The following is an 18,187-nucleotide window of genomic DNA, read 5'->3' on the forward strand; positions in this document are numbered from 1 at the left end:
GTGCAGATGTTATCACTACCAGGCTGGGTGTCACAAAGACTAATTAAAATGACTCAATAACTAATGGTATTAAAATCAGAATACCCTGCCTTTTCCTTGTTATATTTTTATGGTTTTAAGACACTCAAGGTGAAAGAATGTGACCTTCTCTCACAAAAGCAGGCTTACTCTGCTACCTTCTATTCTTTCTTCTCTGTCTACTTCCTTTTTTACTATAGCTGCAAAATGTCTACTGAAGGTCAAAACTGAGCAACTTTAATATCCTTTATGACACTATGTAGCCTGTATGTGAAATGGTACCAGGTAATATCTATCACTCATGGTCAATACATTTACTGAATTAAGACAATATCTTGTCTCTTCAAGACAAAGGAAATCTTTATGTTCCAACTGAATAAATTAAATATTTGCCCTCTTCCTAAATAACACTGCATGTTATTTTCTGTAGCTCAGATATTTTTCCTTATGTAATACCTATGGGCTGTAAATTTTTAGTCTCAGAGAAGACATCTGAACAGAACATGACCTGATAGCCACATTGCTTCTTCTCTGCAATCATACATAAAAGGAGGATCTCATATATTTCCATAAGCAAAAGGGGCTGCACATCAATTTGTAACTTAATTTCCAGGTATAGCTTACTCATAGGAATAAAAAGCAGGCCTCTAGATTCATGGGGTATGATTCTGCAGCTGACTTTAATGGAGGAGTAGTCTGCTTTGGGACTGCTAGATTTGATCCCAAACGTCATATTACTGAACTTAAGAAAAAGATCATGCCAGAAGAGACACAAATTTTACCCACAATTCCACTCACAGCCTGTGTGGAATCCTATATTTTATTTGCAAAGAATGTTCAAATATGTACCAAAAATACAGATGATGACATAGTTTTCTCTTTGTAGTCTTTAATTAACTTGAGATGGCTGCACTGTCTCAGTAGCGGTACAGTACCTTGTTGGTTAATGTCTGTCTTTGCACAGGATGAGCCAACAGAATTGTTTGCACAGCACTCAACAGAAAAGCCTATCACTGTGTCCTGTATAACTAAAATGCTGCTGGAATGCCAGGACCTGAAGGTTTCCCTCTCATGTGTGTCATTCGAAATCCCTTCTGTGATTTCTTCTGTACAACTAAAAAGAAATGAGGTCCAGTTATGATTGTTACAACTTGCACAGGGTTTTGGGGAGGCCAAATCATGAGAGGTGGCTGATGTTTGTGCTAGAGAGGAGAGTATTGCTCGGCTTGATTTTCACTATATTATTATACATGATGATATATACATCTACATACATTATACATGTATACATTAGATAGATAGATAGATAGATAGATAGATAGATAGATAAAGTTCAAAGCACACTGCAAAGAGTTACAAAGTGATCTCACTAAACTGGGTGATTTGGCAACAAAATGGCTGATGAAATTCAATGTCAATCAATGCAAAGTAATGCACCTTGGAAAACATAATCCCAAGTGTACATATAAAATGATGGGTCTAAATTAGCGGTTACAACTCAAGAAACAGATCTTGGAGTCGTTGTGGATAGTTCTCTGAAAACATCCACTCAGTGTGCAGCTGCAGTCAAAAAAGCGAACAGAATGTTGGGAATCATAAGGAAAGGTATTGCTAATAAGACAGAAAATATCATATTGCTGCTATATAAATCCATGGTACACCTTGAATACTGGGTGCAGATCTGGTCGTCCCATTCCAAAAAGATATATTGGAATTGGAAAAGGTACAAAAAGGGCAACAAAAATGATTGGGGTATTGAACAACTTCCATATGAGGAGAGATTAATAAGAGTGTAGGAGTACATACACAACTTTCTTCCTGTGTATCTACCAATCACTTTAACATCTGAAAGTTAGTAATTCTTGAATAGGCAGAGGGATAGTCAGATCACAAAACAAAATTTATAATGGGACTTTGATGTATTCCCTGGCAAATTCACTGGTCCTGATACTTTGATTCATTAGGATCACTAAATGTACCAAGGGAAGCTTATATGGAATCCAGTATTCATACTGGGACAATGTGCAATTAAATTAATGTCTAACTATTGCTATAGACACATCTGTGTTTATTTCAATATAAAGAGCTTCAGATACACATGCTTATGGGCCTGATGTTGCTTCTATTAAAGTCAAGGCAAAACTCTAATTTAGTCTGATTCATCCCTATACTAGACTATTATATTACATGTACCCAGTGGTGAGCTGGAGCCGGTACACACCGGTTCGCTGGAACCGGTTGTTAAATTTAGAAGCCCTTTTAGAACTGGTTGTTCTGCGAGGGACAACTGGTTCTAAAAGGGCTTCTAAGTTTAACAACTGGCCAAAAGTGGCGCCTTAGGTGCCGACTCCATGGGTACTCCAGGGCTGGAGCACTCAAGGGAAAAATTTGGTGGGTGTAGAGCACCCACCTGCAGCTCCCCGCCCCACCCCTGGCCCCAGCTTACCTCTGCTCCACCTCTGCCTCCTCCCCTGAACGCGCCGCCCCACTCTGCTTCTCCGCCCCCCCCAGGCTTCCCGCGAATTGGCTGTTTGCGCGGGAAGCCAGGGCGGGCTGAGAAGCTGGCGGCGGCTTCACACTCGGGCCTAGGGAGGCGGAGGCAGAGTGGAGGTGAGCTGGGGCAGGGGGGCGTGAGGAGGGCCGCCCGCGCGGCAGCAGGTAACCTGGGTGGGGGGGTGCAGGGGAACCGCTCCCCGCCCCAGCTCACCTCCGCCACCAGCTGATTCGCAGGAAGCCGGGGGAGGGGCAGAGAAGCAGAGCGGGGTGGTGCGTTCAGGGGAGGAGGTGGAGCGGAGGTGAGCTGGGGCCAGGCGCGGGGCAGGGAGCTGCCGGTGGGGGCTCTGCACCCACCAAATTCTCCCCGTGAGGGCTCCAGCTCTGGAGCACCCACAGAGTCGGCGCCTAAGGCACCACTTTTGATGTGATCAGTGGGGGGGGAGCGGCCACTCCCCCTGCTCCCCCCTTAGCTACGCTCCCCTGCCCCTAGGAGCCAGAGGGACCTGTCAGATGCTTCCTGGGAGCTGCCCCAGGTAAGCACCGCTGGGACTCTCCACCTCGCCCTCTGGCAGGTCCCTCTGGCTCTTAGGGGTGGGGTGGGCACCCACTACAGTGGCTCACGAGACCCTCCCGCCTGGTTCTGGGGGCAGTCAGGGGACAGAGGGGTGGATGGGGCATGGGTCCTGGGGGGGAGCGTCAAGGAACACGGGGGGTTGGATGAGGCAGGAGTCCCAGGGGGGCGGGGGGTGGGTCACGACCCCCTCGTGGGGTGAGGAGGGAACTGATTGTTAAGATTTTGGTAGCTCATCACTGCATGTACCTCAAAGTTCATCTTACAGTATCCTAGTCACTGGCTAGTCTTTATTTAGCCAAAGAAACATCACAGATAAGATAATAGAAATTTTTAAAAAGGGCAGAAAGTGTCTTTATTTACTTAGAAGAATCGGATCCTAGACATTTCCTCCAGGTCCAAGATGGTGCAGGGTAACTATTACAGAAGCAAGAAATATCTTTTGATGTTGACAGTATTGTTACTTCAGGTCTCCCTGTAACAAACATAGCACAATATTTTAGTCAAGGAACACAGTTATGTCTATAGGGTTACACCCAGGGGGGCTGGAACAATTTGTATAGTGGGGCTGCTGAGAGCCACCGAACCAAACTCTAAACCCTGTATATAATGGAAACCACTTCAAGCCAGGGAGTGTAGCAACACCCCCAACACTCCTAGTTCCAACACCTATGGTTACACCACACCCAAAATGATTAAAATCTACTTCCGTATTTATAAAGCATCCCATCACCAGGGGCCATGTTTATTTCCACAGCACCCCTGTGCGGTAGGTGAATACTGTTATTTCCTTTGTATGTATAATGGAATGGAGACAGAGGTGTGAAGTAATATAGAAAGTTACTATAGAAAATTCTTTCCTGGGTATCTGGCTGGTGAATCTTGCCCATATGCTCAGGGTTTAGCTGATCGCCATATTTTGGGCTGGGAAGGAATTTTCCTCCAGGGCAGATTGGAGAGGCCCTAGAGGTTTTTCGCCTTCCTCTGTAGCATGGGGCATGGTTGACTTGAGGGAGGCTTCTCTGCTCCTTGAAGTCTTTGAACCATGATTTAAGGACTTCAATAGCTCAGACATGGGTGAGGTTTTTCATAGGAGTGGGTGGATGAGATTCTGTGGCCTGAGCTGTGCAGGAGGTCGGACTAGATGATCAGAATGGTCCCTTCTGACCTTAGTATCTATGAATCTATGAATTGACCCAAGGTCTCCCAGTGAATCAGTGGTAGAGCCAGGATTAAAACTCAGAACTTCCTGACTGCCAACCCCAACACGATCATTCCTCCAAACCATGCTACACATGAAAAGGCAAATTCTGATTGCCTGACTCCCAGTGAAGAGCATTTCTTTTGTTGACAGTTAATGTAAAGCAATGACATGACATTACTAACACGTAGCAAAGCTGAGATGACTGAGAATGTTCAGCAAAAAATACTGGATGCAACACATAACTCATGATAGTGCAGCACTGACAGGTACTAAATGTTCATGGGTTTGTGATGGTCAGCGCTTGTTGGAAGTGTCACGGGATAAGTCCCTTCTTAATGCAGAGGGGGGCAGGGTAGGGGAGCCCAGGCCCTCTCACTCCACTGGGATCTGGCACTCAAGAACACCTTAACGCTACCCTCCTTGGGCCACTTCTTACCCCTGACTCTACTGGCCAAGTTTTGCAGTCTGTAGCAAATAGGTATTGGAAAAATGGTACTAACTGCCCCCCTGTCTGTCTGGGTGCAACCAGTAGACACCCCTTTTTTAAGAATGGCTTTTGCAGCATCCCATCTCAGGAGCTCCCTGCCTTGTTAGTCCCCTTCTAAGCTTTCTGACTTTCTTTTAAGCTCCACCTCCATCTGGAGCATGCTCTGCAGGTGAGGCTGGGCAGGGGTCATCTGGACCCAGAGTTGCTCTTTAACATCTTTAGTTCTAGGGCCGGCTTATATACCCCATCACAGAGTTTTGGGATGAATTTCATGAACTCGTGAATTGCATAAAGCAGCCACAAGCAGGGCATCTAACAGCCAAGGCTGGCATTAAGGACTATTCTCACCCCCGTAGTCCAAACTGCGAGGCAACGTCGACATATCAGAAGCACATGATAGCAGCTGCTACGTGACGAGTGTGAAAAAATTCTGACAAGAATTTATGTTATTTTCCCTCTCCCCTTTTTTAAACCTTTCCCATTTTGATTACATCTATCATTGCTGTAATATTTTCAGGACAGGTAGCGAGTTTTCAGTATTTCACTGGGACTCAAACTATCTGAGGATAGGTCTACACTGCAATCGGAGGTGTGCATGCAGCTCAAGTAGGCCTACCCATGCTAGCTTTGATCTAGCTAGCCTGACTAAAAATAGTAGTGAAGAGCTGGAGTCCATGTCACTTTGTCTTCATTGTTCTTTTTTAGCCATGCTGGCTAGCACAGGTATGCCCACCTGAGCTGTATTTACGCCTCCAATTGCAATGTAGATGTACCCTTACTGTAATCCAAAATCTGCAATATGCAAGTCAAAAAAAAATCTCCCAAATTTTCCCAAAGGTGCTAGAAAGAAAAACAGGCTTGTTTATGAAATGCACAAATAAAAACATAGTTACATGGGAGACATTAGGAAACAGAAGACATTAGCAAGCAGTCTTACTATTGGTTAAATCTCAAAATTCCCACTTATCCAACCTTTTTTCCGATTAAAAAGTTTGCTTTTTTGTATTGTCTAATGTATTTGACATCTAGTTATAGTTCACTCTTATTATCTGAAAAATTCCTGATCTACAAGGTGATAAATTGTAACTTTTTAAAAAATTTTTTTTAGTAGAATGAAAGAGGAGTGGGAAAGAAACAACATATTGGGTGAATTCCTGGCCCCATTGAAGATAATGGCAAAAATTTGATTGATTGATTGATTCCAAAGGGGTCAGGATTTCTCACCCATAGATTTAATCAAACCTGTGCATTTTTTACTCACGTTTCACATACAACATCATTGTTTTATTCACATATGTATCATCATTTTCCGCGTAGAATACATATTCCCCAGACTGATACTTATGATCACAGAACCTTGAAGAAATGCTGTTGAGAAAAGGGGGTAAAATGCTCTAAGCACATTTACAGATTACATGTAGTCAAGATTCAAATATTTTTTTAAAAATCAAGTTGTTAACAAAGAATCCAAAATAAAAATTTTCTGAATAAAGAAATGTAAAACCAGTCTCCAGACAATTATATTCTCTATGTGCTGTAATGAAAGGAAATGGGAGTGATTCCCAAATCTGTTCATTTGATTGTTTTATTTTTGTCTGGCTTGTTGTCAGATTTGAGAGGGAACTTTTGCTGGTTCATCAGTGTTAGAAGAGTACTTAAGGGAGATTCTCCTTGCATATAATTACTGGAGCTCTAGGGCAGTGGTTCTCAACCAGGGGTCTGGGGCCCCCTGGGGGGCCGCGAGCAGGTTTCAGGGGATCTACCAAGCAGGGCCAGTATTAGCCTTGCTTGGCCCCAGGGCAGAAAGCTGAAGTCTCACTGCATGGGGGTGAAGCCCAGGGCCCTGGGCCCCGCCACCTGAGGCTGAAGCAGAAGCCTGAGCGACTTAGCTTCATGGTGCTCCCTGTGGCATGGGGCCCTGGGCAACTGCCCTGCTTGCTACCCTTTAAGGCCAGCCTTGGCTTTTAGATGCAGAAAATCAGTTATTGTGGCACAGGTGGGCCATGTAGTTTTTATAGCATGTTTGGGAAGCCTCAGAAAGGAAAAGGCGGAGAACCCCTGCTTTAGGGTACAGATATCCTGACTTAAGGGAATAAGGTTTGTAGGCTACAAGAGTTTCAATCAGTGAATAGGGGTAAAGAGGGCAGGCATATGAGGAAAATCTGTAATAGTCAGAAGAGAAGAAACAGCCAGAATCAGCAGGTAGGTGTACAGGAGAAAGAGACAGTCAGCCCTGAAAAAGAAACCTAGAGGGGGGAAAAAACTAAGTAGCTTTTATTAGACAAGACACATAACACAGAGTTATAAAGCCAGCCCATCCATATGTGGCTCTAAAGCAAGAAAATTCACACTAAAGAGAAGTGTCATTTTGCCTGCTGACTGAGACCAAGATTTCCAGTAGTGATTATTGATTTTGAATGCCTCAGTTGTAGAGTGCTCAACTGGGACACCTTCAAGACATTATAGGTGGTAGAAAGAAAAACAGATTTGTTTATGAAATGTCTAGGTGCTCAGCACTTTCTAAAAATCAAGCCTTCTTTAGAGCGTCTCCAGTTGGGCACCCAAACATCGATGCATCAAGTATCACTAGTCATGGGAAAGAAATAAGAAGAGCCTTTTAAGAGTAATTTCTTTGGTGTCTGCATGTAAGTACAAGGAAAGGTGAGAGAATGAGATGTACATGAGAGCATTTGCCTTCATGGAATTGATTCACCCATACTAAGGAAGTGAAAAGCAGCAGTGTGCTAAGCACAGATATATGGTTTGTTTTATAAAGAGAGAACAGAAATGGAAAGTCTGAAAGAACCTGTTGTTGCTCTTAGCACTTAGAGGAACTAACGATGGTGCCAAATTTTTTATAGCTTGAAATTAAATGTTAAGGAGCAGAGTTCATAGTACAAATTTACTATAAAATGCAATAAGGAGGAACAACTTGAAAAGGAAATAACAGAAATCAAAAAAGGAAATAAACTCAATAAAAAGGATATGAAAGGAGCAAAGTAGAAGTGATGGGAGAGATGATTACTCAACCATAAACCAAAACATGCAAAGCTGAAAAAAAAAATCAAACAAGGTGCTATAGAACGTGAGTGCATATTTATTTTTTAATATATTTACTTTTCTGTCCATTGAACCCATCTGCAAAATGGGTACAATAATAATACTTAACTACCTGCCTTCCTACAGGGGCATTGTGTTGGCTGAAATCTGTACAGTGCTTTGAAAATCTAAAGCGCTAAGTGTAACTATCTGGGACGCTGTGAATGAAAACTTTTTAAAAACAATATTTAAACAAAGCTCATTCCCTGGGTTCTGTGCATGGAGCACCTGGGCAGCTATGTCCTGTAATTGATGAAGCTTGACTAAGACTCAGTTACAAGAATCTTGCCTGAGGTAACTACAATGTGAACAAGCAAAGACAGGCCTGCAAAAGACAGAAAAGGGTGGGCTTTTCACAGAACTTGGAGATGGTGGTCACCCCTCTGGAGTATGATAGCAACATGCATTTCCATGCTGAAAAAGCAATCTAGAGTGACTTCTATATTCCTGAGATCAAGTGGTGACTTCACCCTCCAGTATATCGGAGTTACGCAAACCATCTCACAGTTCCTCAAAAATACTATTTTTGGCCCATCAGCATCACTTTACTCTTATCTGGGTTGACCCAACTGTCTGTCCTCCAAACACAACTGTCTGCCAGACAATCAGACAGCTAGGAGACAGTCTGCAATAGTTGGAAAGTAAATAAGCTGAGTATTATCAGCATGTAAGTGGTATCTCTTGGACAAGGATGAGTAAATGCTCATGACTACCTTTAGCAAGCTCATCTCCAGAAATGATCTTAACCACTGAAGAACAGATCAGCCTACTCACACCAGGGACTGCAGATTAGTCACCAAGACCCAGTAAACAACTCTACCAAAGTCTGCTGACAAAATGAATGCTATCAACAAAGACAGATCTCTTGCCTCCATTGCCAGGACAAGATCATTTACCAGGCTGATCTGTGCTGTCTCTGTATCATGTGAAGGTCTGACTCCAAATAACCAATCTGATTCAGATGGATAGCCAAGTCTGTTACAAAATAGGACCAAAAAGGCTCAAGACTAAAGTGAAGTGTAACAAAACGATAAAGAAAGCAAAGCTAAAAAGTGAAAGCAAGATTGCAACAGAGTTTTAAGCAAAGAAGTAACTGTTTTAAGAATATGAGGAACAAGAAATCAGCACAGGAGCATTATGTCCTCAGACCTGGCACAGGCCATGCATAGACAAGAGTAGTTAACATTGCTAAAATGTTAACTTTTTGCCTGACTTTTCACAAAATTAGAGGTTAGACTGCTGTATGACTTTAGTTTGCAACGTTGAAAGGAAACACAGAAGGAAATTAGATAATGATATCAAGAAATTAGCCTGGAGAATGGATACATCGTTAGGACTAGACAGAATCCATGCCAGAACTTTATTATAGGAAGTAACGGAAAAAATAGTTAAATTTTTTTCAAAACCTCTTTTGTAACATGGGAAAAATCCGTGAATTGGACAGCTAGTAAAATTTCTGTAATGTAGACAAGGCCTAAGGGATCTATTAATGGTCTAGGAAACTATGTGCCAATAAGCTTGGCTTTAGCAGCCTGAAAGATACTGGGAACATGAGCTAAGAATGGAATAAGACTCAGGGAACACCTAAAAGGTTATAATTCAGTCATGGATGATTGGAGTGGGTTCATAAAAGGAGAATTATGTCTAAGATCAAGAAACTGAGTTTTCCGTGGATATAACAAAATAATTGAAAGAGGTATGTTATGTGCATAATTTAGGAAAGGATTTGTTATAACACACAAGACTAATCAAATGGATAACACTAGACATTTACCTGAGTTGCTCTTGAAGACTCAATTAACATTACAGAACACTTTGGTAACGCTGCTTTACCACTATATCGGTCTATTTATATTTAAAAATAACAGTTAACTTAAAAACAAAAACCACACACACCGTTAAAAGAAAAAAATGAACAAATACTTCTATTTAAGAGACAAAAAATAAAATAAGTATTTGTACAAATTATAACAGACAAATATTCAGAATAGTTAAGTACCTGTATCCATCTGCATCGTATCTTTGCTCACAAGGAAATGATTTTTGGGAAAAAATCCATATACATCTAATTGGTGGGTATGCTTTCAGTTTAATTTCAAAACAAAACTTTTCCAACAGATCAATCTCAAAATCTTCTCTTGAGTCAGTTACATTTATAAATCCCTTTTCTGTAAACAAAATATTAAAATTCTGTTATAAAAGCTGCCATCTAATGAAGGAATTTTGAAAATGTGCACATTTTTATTCTCATTTATTATTGCAAGTTATAAATCCATTGGTCATAAAATCATTGTTTATCTACAAAAAGATCAGGTGTGATACTGGGTGATAACATGCAGGTTTTGTCCTGATGTTCCACTCCAGTCTATGTGTAAATGCTCTGTCTTTGAATGAACCAATCTGATTGGCTTGGTTAATAAAAGACTCAAAGACCTTTAAAAATGCAGGAACTCATCCATCTTTCTGCCTCGCAACTCATTTTGAATCATTTACAGTGATCATCCCATGTAAATTTCTTTCACTCAATTGTAAATACTTATTCCAAATGTTAATAACTTAAGATTTATAAAATATAAAGTAATACATCATTGCTAGTTTAAGCATCTCTTGATGGCTGCTGTCATTTCTTACCTGCAGAGGGTTGACTTTGAAAAGATAAAGCAAAATATATATCTACTTCTTTGTTTGTTCATTAATACAGTATATATATAAAATGAAAAATAGAAAAGGAACCTTACAATGTGTTAAAATGATCATTTTAAAAAAAAATCTACATCTCACAAGACCTGCTCCAAAGTTCACAGAAGCCTTTCCAGTGACATCAGTGGGCTTAGGATCAGGTCCATAAAGATTAAAAAAAAACCCCATGAATTGTAGTGAATAGTGCTGGTTTGGGCTTTTCTTTTAAAATGGTTTTCTTCTGGTCACATCCACATGCTCTGTAAAGCACAGTTTTCTCTAGATGAAGTCCTCATTTAGCAAATAATATGGTGGAAATTCCCACATAAACCATAAAAATGGACAATGCTTTAAAACAAGAAATGCTTCCTTTTGTGTGAATTCTCCAATTTTTGCGAGCTATAAACATCTTAGCTGTACAAATGGGACCAAGGGAAGTATTTTTCATCTTTTCAAGTGGAAAGTCGTTTAAAGTTATGCTGTGAGCACCATTCAAATAGATTGGGTCTAACAGCTAATTCCATACTGTCCACAAGTACCTTGAAATAAAGTGATGCCATTTCCCTACAAAAGAATGTAAACAAAACAGTTTTTCCTCTTACAGCTGAAAGAAAGGAGTGCAAGAGTGAGTGATCTGAACCTCACAGCAGGTTTTGGATTTCTATTCAAAATGTATTAAGGGTAATTATATTATTTAGGGGCCGTGGGAGTCAAGTTGAAACTCTTAAGTCTGAATATGATTTTTTTCTTGTTTCTGTAATTATTTTTCCTTTGAACCTGGTATTCAGCAGCTAAAACCATTTATTTGAAAATAGCTCATCTCTCCTGGTACAAAAACTGGATAATGCGCAGAATTCTTTATCCAATGCCGATAAAACAAAATGGCATCGGTGTCAGGTAAAATCCAGAAACTGGATGTGAGAATAACAGACATGAAGAACTCTGCAGCTGTGGTGAATGGCCTGGTTTCTGCTGTGTTTAAAAATCTCTCTACCACACTTGACAATCTGAGAATAAGGCTAAAATTAAAAAAGTGAGATTAGCAGGCGTACTTGAAAAGGAGCAGAGAGATGGCAATTTATGCTGTTTGGCTGAAGTATTTTCTTCTTACAATAATACTGCACATATCTACTTTGAGACTACCAGGAAGGAAATCTATCCACCTCATTCGTCTACAAATTGAATTAGTCAGGGATGAGACTCTCCAGTGTGAAGAATGGGAACATTACATTTAAACAAGCTCCATAGTTTAAATTTGGGCTCCAAGGATGCAGTCTTTCTAGGCTATCCCCCAGCCTTGAAGAAGACAAAGAGAGACTTGTCTCATCTGAAAGTAGCAGCTTCAGAGGCTGGGTTTGAATTTTGACTTCCTTTACTCAGAAACTTTGTGTACAACAAGGTGACCAGTCTATGGTATTTAGTTACCATGATACAGGAAAATGTTCTGCTCAGTAAAAGACTGAAGCTGAATGTGAGCATTTCGGAAATTGAGAACTTCCATTTCAATGACTCCTTATTTCTCCTCTCAGGATCATAGGCTTGTTTCATTTGTTATAGTATCTCCCTTTTGGGGGAAAGGATTGCTGATGATGGCATTTTGGATTAATTGTTAACTTTTGAAATTACTAATTTTGAAATTATTATGGTTTTTCATTGGCCTGAAGGCATGCAAGCCTCACTGGAAGCCACACAAACTGAATGGGCTGATGTGCCTTTGCTTTGCCTTCGATTTTCTTTTCTTTCTTTTTTTTTATTGTCAAGTTTTATGTGCAATTTTATGTGATATTCCCCTTTAATACCCTGAAGGCGGGAGTTAACTAGCCCAAGCAATAACCTAGCAGCTAGAGCTGGGCAAATCATGGGGTTTTTTTTTTGATTCACTGGCAATTTCAAAAAATAAGAAATAAAATAAATTTCAAATTGAACCATGAATAACATTTTTCAATAGTTTTGGCAAATTGAAATGTAAAAAAAAATTGATTTAGATCAAGCAAAACATTTTTCCTTCCCAAACTAAAACTTTGTTTCAATTTTAAGCATTTTTTTCTACATTTTAAATTAAAAAAAATAAAATTAAAGTAAATTTCGAAACAAGTCATTTCCAATAGGAAAATACACACATTTCATTTTGAAAACCTCAAACTGAAACATTTCAAAAAGAAAAGGAGTACTTGTGGCACCTTAGAGACTAACAAATTTATTAGAGCGTAAGCTTTCGTGAGTTACAGCTCACTTCATCGGATGCATTTGGTGGAAAATACAGTATATCAATCTCCCCCCTGTATTTTCCACCAAATGCATCCGATGAAGTGAGCTGTAACTCACGAAAGCTTATCCTCTAATAAATTTGTTAGTCTCTAAGGTGCCACAAGTACTCCTTTTCTTTTTGCGAATACAGACTAACACGGCTGCTACTCTGAAACCTGAAACATTTCAGGTTTTCCTGACTTTGATTTGATTTATTTATTTTACTTTTATTTTCGTTGCTTGAAACTATTTGACAGAATCAATAGGAACCCACAATATGTTTCAGTGTTGCCAAATCTGCATTTTTCTGCTGAAAAAAAGTTTTGGTCAAAAAAATATCATCCAGTTCTACTAGCAGCATCTAGCTGCTACCGTAGGGTTTTCCATGGTGTCCATTACTGCAGTATCTAAGGGTATTTCTGCACAGCAAAGAAAAACCTGAAGCAGCGAGTCTCAGAGCTCAATTGATTTGGGCTGTGGGCCTCAGGCTACGGGGCTAAAAATTGCTATGTAGACATTCCCGCTCGGCTTGGATCCCATGCTCCAAGGCTTCCCACCTCACCAGGTTTCAGAGCCTGGGTTCCATCCTCAGTGGAAATGTTTACACTGCTAGTTTTAGCCCTGTAGCCCGAGCCCTGCAAGCTCGAGTCAATTGAGCAGGACTCTGAAACTCAGTGCTGAAGGTTTTTCTTTGCAGTGGAGACATGCCCTAAGCCCTCCAGTGTGTCACTCTGGCCAGTTATATCATGGCTAGCTAGTCATAATCACATTGTAGTTAATTTAATAAGAAGAAAATTTGGATTTTACCTGAAAGTTAGTATTTGTTTTCTGTGACATAACTGGGGAGTGTTTATTAATCTATAAAGAAGAAGATTCAATTCTTTCCCAGATTTACTCTTTCACAAATCATTTTACCTACCATTTTATTCATAATTTTCATTCTGTAGTCAGTCCCTTCAAGCAGGGCTCTATGAGGGAAAGCCGTGAACCTCATGCCTTTGTTAATGGGTTCTGTGAGAGAGTCCACCACTGTATGCTTGTAATAACTGGATTTCATTCCAGTGCATGTAAATTATACTTGGTATGGATTCGAGTAAACTAAGTTATGTATTAGGGCAACTAGTACGTAAAATAAATGATAACTGGCTAGTGCTCTGGAGCAGGACATAAGGGGATATGAGGGTCCCCTGAGCTGGCTATCTGCATCATGAGTAGCAGTGTGGGAGGGAGAGCAGGCTCCAAATACATGATATGTCCCTCCCTTGCATGGGGGAGCAAAAAGGGACAGGCCGTGGGTGGTAAAGGCCCAACTCACTTTACTCCCTCCCCAAAGCAACAGGGACTCACTCTCTCTGGGTCACAGTCTCCCCCTGGGCTTCTCCAGAGTGAGCACAACAATGCACTGCTCCTTACTGTGGGCTCATGGGAAAGCCACCATTCAGCCCAATAAAATGACCTGATGTTTGTAGAGCATCACTTAAATGCATCCGATGAAGTGAGCTGTAGCTCACGAAAGCTTATGCTCTAATAAATTTGTTAGTCTCTAAGGTGCCACAAGTACTCCTTTTCTTTTTGCAAATACAGACTAACACGGCTGCTACTCTGAAACCTTAAAAGCACTTTATAATGTTTATGAACTATGGGCAAAATGTTCTATATTATGTATATTTGCTAGCACAAATTAAGCTACATATTTAACAAGAAAAACAGGAATAAAATATTGCATAAATACAATGTGACCAAGTTACTGTTGCTTTAGAAACCTTAACTTTTGCATATTCTGGCTTTTTAAATTTTAACTGGACAACCTGAATTTTAATTTAAAATATGTCTCCTGTATTTGTTAGAAGGTCAACAGCATAATTCCAAACGATGGTTGGTCAAACGTGCACAGAAAGTTTTAATTACAGGAAACTTTGGGTATCTAGAAACCCTCTGGATATGTCCAATATTTTACATCCCCAGCCTCCCTTTGAAATAGTTGCAGTTGCCATCTTGAATTATTTTGTTTCTGGAAATACTATTGCAAGGATGACAACACTGTGTAGGCTAGACTTCAAATTAATGTTATTGTGATGTCACTCCCAGAAGTACTGTCCTTGAGGAGTAATGCAAATAACCTGGGAGCAGGTATGATTGTGGCGTACCTGCAGGGATATGGATAAAATCTCCATTTTCAACTTTAACTTCAAGTAGAAACAGGATTTTTCATAATAACTGTAAACATACTGTATACACATGCAAGCAAACAGCTGAACGACTAAAAGAAAAATATGGCACAAAGTTAACAACATGAATCTGAATTACCTAAGACTGTAACCAAAGTTGTTTTATTTGGATGTTCTGTGGAAGAACAAGTGTAATGTCCACTATCACTTCTTCCCATTGATGAGGCAAATGCATAGACAATCCGTACCATAGAGGAGTCTTCTTGATAGTCTGTTTCTTCAAACCAGCGCCCCTAGTTTTTAATAAAGTTTTGTATTTAATATTGTGTGGCACTGTCCATTATTACTTATGTGAAAAGAATTGTGTTTCATTACCTGCTGTAATTCTCTGTTTTCAAAATGCCATTTCAATCTGAAACTATAGATTTTATAAAAAGCTCTACATCTTATCAGTAATGGTTCCCCAACTTTAAGAAGGAGTTCTGGTAAAGATCCTCCAAGTTTTTCATTTAGATCTGCAAAATGAAAACACACCAGTGAAACAACAAATGAAATAATTTTCCCCAGAGTAAAATGTAATTTATTTCAACTTTTCCTTCCCTCCCACTCCCCATTTTCACATTTGTAAGCATCCATAGTTTTTGCATCTATTATTGTATTTGTAATTTTTCCAGATTTATAACTAACATTGAAATGAATTATAATAGTCTAACATTTAAATAAATAAAACCAAATTCTGTCCTGACTTTCAAATCCAGCGATAAGCCAGTATTCACACAGGGTGCAGTTCAGCACAGAATTAAGCCAATCAAAGTAAGTTTATTAAAAAAAACCTGAATATCAGTATTGCAAAAAAAATTACAATTATTTTTTATTAAAAGTAGATGTTAAAGATTTGTGTGAAAAAATAGCAGTTACTTATGAAATGTAAAATAACATAACAATTTGTTTTTAAATGTACTATGAATAGGCCCCTACCAAATTCACAACCATGACAAACACGTCATGGGCTGTGAAATCTGATCTCCCCCTGTGAAATCTGTATAGTATAGGGTAAAAGCACACAAAAGACCAGATTTCACAGGAGAGACCAGCATTTCTCAAATTGGGGGTCCTGACCCAAAAGGGAATTGCAAGGGGGTTGCAAGGTTATTTTAGGGGCATGGGTAGCAGGTGAAGTCCCCCTTCAGGGAGGTTAGCCCCCAGCTCCACCCCTTCTGCCCCTGACCCCCTACAGCTGGAGCCCCAAGTCCTCTTGCCCCCTCCCCCATGGCCGGAGCTACAAGCCACACCCCCACCTGCCTGGAAGAGCCCCGAGGTCCCCCATGCCCGGATGAGGCCTGAGTCCTTCCCCTTTCCCCGCTTGCCTGGAGAAGACCCGGGTCAGCCACAGCCACACATCCCCTTTCCTCCCTAGGCCCCAAGCCACCCGGGAAAAACCACAGCATCTCTTCCTGAAGAAGAACCTGTGCTTTCATTATGCCCCATGCAGGTTCCTGGGTGGCTGAGGAGGTGGTATCTGCTACTTAGCTTTCTGGTTTCATCAGTAATTTCTCTGGAGTCCAGGAAGATTACTGAGGAACCTGGGAAGCTGAATAGCACGTACCGCCTCCTTAGCCACCCCAGAACCTGCATGGGGCATAATAAAGCAAAAATGTCACCCGCCAAACTTGCAATCGGGTGTCTGGCGGCAGCGTCCCCTGGTCTATTATACCCGCCGCCCATGTTGAGGGGGGTTGTGGTATTGCCACCCTTACTTCTGTGCTGCTTTTAGAGCTGGGTGGCCAGAGAGCAGTTGGCTAGGTTCCCAGCTCTGAAGGCAGCGCCCTGCCAGCAGCAGCATAGAAGTAAGGGTGGCAATACCATACCGTGTCCTCCTTACTTCTGCATGGCTGCTGGTGGTGGCTCTGCCTTCAGAGCTGGGCTTCCTGCCAGCAGCCACTGCTCTCCACCTTCCCAGCTTTGAAGGCAGCGCTGCCACCAGCAGCAGCACAGAAGTAAAGGTAGCAGTACCACAACCCCTCCTACAATAACCTTGCGACCCCCCCCAACTCCTTTTTGGGTCAGGATCCCTACAATTACAACACTGTGAAATTTGAGATTTAAATAGCTGAAATCATGAAATTTATTATTTTTAAAATCCCATGACCTTGAAATTGACCAAAATGGACTGTGAATTTGCTAGGGCCCTAACTGTAATTAAGCATTAGAATTTAGGAGATAAATATGAGACAGAAATAAAGCAGCATTACATTAGTTTTGCCCAGTAATGTACCTCTAAACATATTTATTCCAGTGGTGACAAATTTACAGCCCAGTCTTGCAAACCTTACTGAAGTGAATAGTGCAATTAACATCAATGGCAGGATTAGGCCCCTATTTAAATAAATCTTATAGTTATGTTACCTATTGTATACAGCTTGGTGCATTCTCTGCCCAGCTCATTAGTTGCGCAGCACTGTATGTCTGTTTGAAATAACGTATTTGCTGAAAATCCGTGTGGCATCTCCTGTACTCCATATACTTCCCCATTTCTTTTATTGTCTTTATGATTTGTACTGGTGCAACTGTAATTACACATACATTTATTTACTGAATCATTTGGTTAATCTCAAACAGATATCCAAGTCATGAGAAAATGTGAACAATAGTAGGGAAACTGGCATATTTTGTAGTTGAATAAAAGGAACTAGAAAATGTGGAAATTATAAACCAAGCACAAGGGCAATGGAACTAGGGAAATTATAAGCAGGGAACTAGGGAAATTATATGAGGGGATATTACCTAAATACACTATTCGTGCTTATACTGGTAGATGTAAACATTTGTAATTTTCTGAGTGAAATTCTGGCTTCTTTGAAGTTAATGGCAAAACTCAATGAGCCCAGGATTTCACCCTACATCTCTGGGACTGCACTGAACCCAGAATGTTGGACTATGAGCAGGGCCAGCCTACAATATTTTGGCACCTGAAGCGGGGAGCTTAAATGATGCCCCCATACCCCCTCGCTTGGACAAAACTTTGAAAGTTCTCAATTCTGCCTTCTTCCTGTTCTACTCCTCTCATGGTACTGCTCTGCTACCTACCCCAATAAAGGAGAACTAACAACTTAAAATGCCTTGTTCAAAAATTTTAAGTAACCCTTAACTTTCAACTGCCTGAACAGCAAATGTAACTTTTCTTGTCTGCACAGTAAACACTGGCATTTTTATCTGTT

At 40.6% G+C, this 18,187-nt stretch overlaps 1 protein-coding gene across 10 annotated transcripts in view; it reads right to left on the reverse strand.

Moving 5' to 3' along the window:
- The window catches only part of FLT3 (fms related receptor tyrosine kinase 3), an 89,686-nt gene that overhangs the window by 21,537 nt on the left and 49,962 nt on the right, over nt 1–18,187 (reverse strand). For all 10 annotated transcript variants that reach the window (XM_043504341.1, XM_043504342.1, XM_043504347.1 and 7 more), the window contains 7 exons: nt 17,376–17,536; nt 15,345–15,484; nt 15,109–15,262; nt 9,875–10,043; nt 6,038–6,144; nt 3,449–3,560; nt 954–1,132 (listed from right to left, as the gene is read on the reverse strand). In XM_043504341.1, the coding sequence (XP_043360276.1) occupies nt 954–1,132; nt 3,449–3,560; nt 6,038–6,144; nt 9,875–10,043; nt 15,109–15,262; nt 15,345–15,484; nt 17,376–17,536 (1,022 nt within the window). The remainder of the gene's footprint in view (nt 1–953; nt 1,133–3,448; nt 3,561–6,037; nt 6,145–9,874; nt 10,044–15,108; nt 15,263–15,344; nt 15,485–17,375; nt 17,537–18,187) is intronic.

This window comes from Dermochelys coriacea, chromosome 1, assembly GCF_009764565.3.
Source record: "Dermochelys coriacea isolate rDerCor1 chromosome 1, rDerCor1.pri.v4, whole genome shotgun sequence".
Taxonomy (NCBI): Eukaryota; Metazoa; Chordata; order Testudines; family Dermochelyidae; genus Dermochelys; species Dermochelys coriacea.